Source organism: Syzygium oleosum, unplaced genomic scaffold, assembly GCF_021117445.2.
Source record: "Syzygium oleosum isolate NSW1041296 unplaced genomic scaffold, Sole_v2.1 Sole_v2.22, whole genome shotgun sequence".
Taxonomy (NCBI): domain Eukaryota; kingdom Viridiplantae; phylum Streptophyta; class Magnoliopsida; order Myrtales; family Myrtaceae; genus Syzygium; species Syzygium oleosum.
Window position 1 is genome coordinate 1,107,164 of NW_026607506.1, and position 4,425 is coordinate 1,111,588.

General features: G+C 40.7%; 1 protein-coding gene across 1 annotated transcript; it reads left to right on the forward strand.

The window, feature by feature from the left end:
• Positions 1–243: 243 nt before the first annotated feature.
• Positions 244–4,425, forward strand: LOC115675908 (uncharacterized). The gene is made up of 12 exons (XM_030598715.2): positions 244–488; positions 604–694; positions 1,289–1,387; positions 1,490–1,606; positions 1,701–1,959; positions 2,052–2,209; positions 2,314–2,675; positions 2,769–2,868; positions 3,005–3,064; positions 3,248–3,331; positions 3,416–3,532; positions 3,937–4,425. The coding sequence occupies exons 2-12, from the start codon at positions 623–625 to the stop codon at positions 4,237–4,239; spliced, it is 1,731 nt and encodes a 576-aa protein (XP_030454575.1). The 5' UTR covers positions 244–488; positions 604–622; the 3' UTR covers positions 4,240–4,425.

The window sequence follows — 4,425 nt, forward strand, 5'->3', positions numbered from 1 at the left end:
GGCAACATATCTTCTAATAATTATTATCGACCGGAGTTTGTAAATATAAAACAACACCATCGGCACTAACTTTTTTACGTTAAACATAACCTGACATTTTTAAAAACTAAATCTTTTCTTAATGAGCATGCTCAATCAGTATCTTGGCATTTCCCCAAAAGGGTAAAAAGTGGCTGGATTTTTTACTCTCCTTTTCGTCTTCGTTTTACAAGGGAAACGATTTTTACTTCCCAACCTGCCGCCAAGAAACAGAGCTTTCTCTCTCTGGATTGGGATAAATCTTTCCAGTCAAGCGGAGCATATGAAGACACGGCGAAAAGCCCCCACAATCTCTCCCCATCATCATCGTCATCCTCTGCCCACCTACGTATTCACGTAGAGTCTTCCTCATCGTGCTTCTCCCATTTGACTTTCAGACACCCCCCTCTGTTTCTTGTTGCCGGAACTCCCAAGCTCTGCTCTGTTTTGGATGGGATTTGTTCTCCAAGGTACGGTCTTGGTCGTTGCAATGTCGACACGGAGACGGGGAAAAGCAGAAGTTTTTGCCGTCGTGGAATGAATTGAGGTGAACTGACTGAATGAATGGTGTGTTCTCGTCGTCAGAGTGCAGGTTGCGAAGGGCATGACGATGAATGTCAGAGGAGGAGGGACTAGGCTGCAGCGGTCAACGAGAGCTCCGGCGAAGCATGATGAAGTAAAAGCTCGCAGTTTTTACGAAAGTTTTATTCCCCGTTTCCCTTCGCCAATTGATTTCGATATTGTAATGATGTTTCTTTACAGTGGGGAATTTGAAATGGGGCCTGTACAGTGGCAACTAGCAAAAGTTCTTAGCTTTTCAACTATATCAGCATAAATTTTCTCGCTTTTTACCCTGGAAAGATGGACTTACAGTCTCTGATGACGAGGCTCGAGAACCTGAATCGCTTGTGAATGCATTCATTTTCATGAGGATCGGGGATTGACTTTGTATACGTTGTAATTGAGAAAAATGGTTTTTAATTTTCCCTTGTCATCTTCATCCGTTCGTCCCCTTTTCACTCCTTACTTGCTGTGTGAATCTGCTGCCAAATTCCAAATTTTCCCGAGAAAGTTTCGACTTTTCTCTCTTCCTTTTGCTTAGCTGATGTATGCAATCCCAGGCATTTAAAATTTGGAGGTGACCCATTTCCTTAATGCTCTCTGATAATGTCTGAATCTTTGTCAATTGCTAGCTTTTCCTACTTCTGCTATTAGTTTATCATTTTGTCATTTGAAGAAGCTCATCGTTTCTTTAATTATTGGATAACAGAGGGTGGAAATGTTGGCAACCAAATCTGTGGATGCGACGAAGCCAACTGCTAGTCAGCAAAAATCGAGCAGAGAGAGAAAATTGGCGCTGCAGCAAGATGTATGCATCTAGTACTGAGCTTTTTTTTGCAAAATTTCTTGTTTGATGACTCTAGTCCTTCAAAAGAAAAATCACCAATTTTGTGAAACTTTTATTTTCCAGGTGGATAAGTTGAAGAAGAAGCTTAGACATGAAGAGAACGTTCACAAGGCTCTTGAGAGAGCTTTTACCAGACCTTTAGGAACTCTGCCTCGTCTTCCCCCTTATCTCCCAACATATGTTAGTTAATGTCACATGTTTGGTGGATTTTTATTTGAATGTGACTGTTTAACTAATGTGATGAATGAACTGTGTGTTGGTTTCTGAAATTTAGACTCTAGAACTTCTGGCCGAGGTTGCTGTATTGGAAGAGGAGGTTTTGCGGCTGGAAGAACAGGTGGTACATTTCAGGCAGGGCTTATATCAGGAAGCTGTGTACATTTCATCATCCAAGAGGAAGATTGTTGACAGTTCATCTGATTTTCATAGACCAAACCCAGTTAAGAATTTTAGACATGAACAGTCCAGAGTCGAAGCTCAAATTGCCAGTGGCTCGACGCCATCTCGAACCAGGCACTTGTTGTCTCGCCCTGGTGCGCTTGGATTCCCAAATTAACTTCGCCTCTCTACAAGAATGGCTTGCTGGAACTTAGAGTGTCATTCATTCATCTCTGTTGCTTTTCAGCGGATGCATGTGGGGAAGATAAGCAAGCATGCACTAATTCTACAATTGACAAGAAGGGATCTACCACACATAAAAGCCGTGGAGCCAAAGTTGCTATAAAGGGACGCCCTGTAGATAATGTCTCCGCGGAGAAGTATTTGGAAACTCAGAAATCACAGGTCTAGTGTTTTACTTCTTATCATTACTATGCTCAACTGCGATTGCCTTGTTTTCGTTATTTATGTTCTGTGGATCATTGAATATGGAGTTTCTCAATGTCCAGCTTGAGAGTAGAGTGACAGACCTAGAAAATGCAAAAGCAAGGAACCGAACAGTTTCTGATGATGGAGGGCGAGGTGATGAAAACCCGAACAAAATCTCCGAGAATGTTTTGAAGTGCCTATTGAGCATATTCTTGAGAAAGAGCTCAAAGAAGAGCAGGGTTACATCTGAAAATTCACCATTCTTGTCTACGATTATGTCTGAGGAGGGCAGTGCAGAAATGGAGTTCCTTGATCCCTATGGCGTGCATTCAGAGTATGGAAAGAGAGATATTGGCCCATATAAGCATCTTTATTCAATTCATGCTGGCTCAATCAATCCAAACAGAACGACGAACTGCGTATTTTTAGAGCAAAGATTGAAGTGAGTCACCACTTATTGAAGTCGATTTATTTCTCATCTTTTTGACAGACATTTGTCGATGTAATAGTAGATTTGTGTCTTCTGATTTTCCAGAGTGCTCCTCGGAAAACTTGGGCGTGTCAAGTTGGAGAATCTCACTCACCAGGAGAAGCTTGCATTCTGGATTAACATTTATAATTCCTGCATGATGAAAGTATGTGAGCGTATTCATGGCAATTATTACACTGTCTTTGTTTTTCGCTTCTCATCAAACTTAAGTTTAATGATAATCATAAATTATTTGGCATGAAGTCTCTCATATGACCATCGACATTGTTGAATTCTTCCAGGCCTTCCTAGAACATGGAATACAAGAGAGTCCCCACGTGGTTGTTGCATTGATGCAGCAGGTATGACCTTTAGAATCCTTCCATGAGCAATGAAGTGCCGATAAAATCCATTAATCATGTAAAGATGTTGATTTATCTATTTCTGTTTCGATAGATTTCGCCTGTGAATTAAGTAATAGCTTATGTGGATCTTTGAGCCAAGAAGCCAGTGACTTACATGCAGTTTTCCAAATTTTTGTCTAGGCAACAATAAATGTTGGAGGACACCTTCTTACCGGCATAACGATTGAGCACTTCATCCTCAGACTTCCTTATCATTTAAAATATGTGAGTCACATCCATTTTACCTTCATGAAGGCCATGATTTTGGTTTTGAATTGTACTGAATAAGCTTCCTGGTCTTGATTTCAGACCTCCACAAAGGGTACAAAAAACGTTGAGTTGACAGCGAGAAGAATCTTTGGATTGGAGTTATCTGAACCGTTGGTGACTTTCGCACTTTCCTGTGGAAGTTGGTCGTCCCCTGCTGTAAGTTTAATGCATGGAATAGAGCCACCATTTTTACCTGCTTTAGTCCTGCATCCATCATTAAAATTACATGGTTTCAGAGACAACTCGCCCTGAGAGCTCTTAATATTTTGGTCGTGGGACTTCACAAGGCAAATACCCAATAAGGTTGAGAAAACTTCCAACCAGTGTTATTTTTTGGCTCCGGATTTTTCTGGGCTACTTGTTGATCTATGGGCCAATAATCACAATTTTTTTTTCACATTTTCTCGCATTTTTTCTTGGTTCTCTTGTTCCACGCAAGCATTGTGCTTTTGATTGTTACGTGCACATTTCTACAGTAGAAGCATCTCTTCTCACCTTGAGGCATCTGCATCTTATGCTTGTTTATGTTCTTACTTATTATGACCTTTTTCCAAATGAAGGTGCGAGTCTACACGGCATCGAATGTAGAGAATGAACTTGAAGCAGCAAAAAGAGACTATTTGCAGGCTGCAGTTGGAATTTCTGCCGAGAAATTTGTGATACCAAAGCTGCTGGACTGGTATCTGCTCGACTTTGCCAAGGACTTGGACTCCTTGCTTGATTGGATTTGTCTTCAGTTACCCAGTGAACTAGGAAAACAAGCAATCAAGTTTCTTGAGATGGGAAAAAGCAATGCTCGTTCGAAGTTTGTTCAGGTTGTTCCCTATGATTTCACTTTTAGGTACCTTCTATACACACAATAAGTTTCGGTTTTTCCAATGTGCTAGCTTCAATATAGGTTCTTTGCGCAATCTGTATTAATAATGTATATTGCAGTTAAAATTACAAATGGTTCTCATAAATCTTGGGAACTATTTCTTCAGCCAGATTGTGCTTCTTGTAAATGGATCATGGGAGGAAATGTAAATAATCAATGATTCCGGGATTGA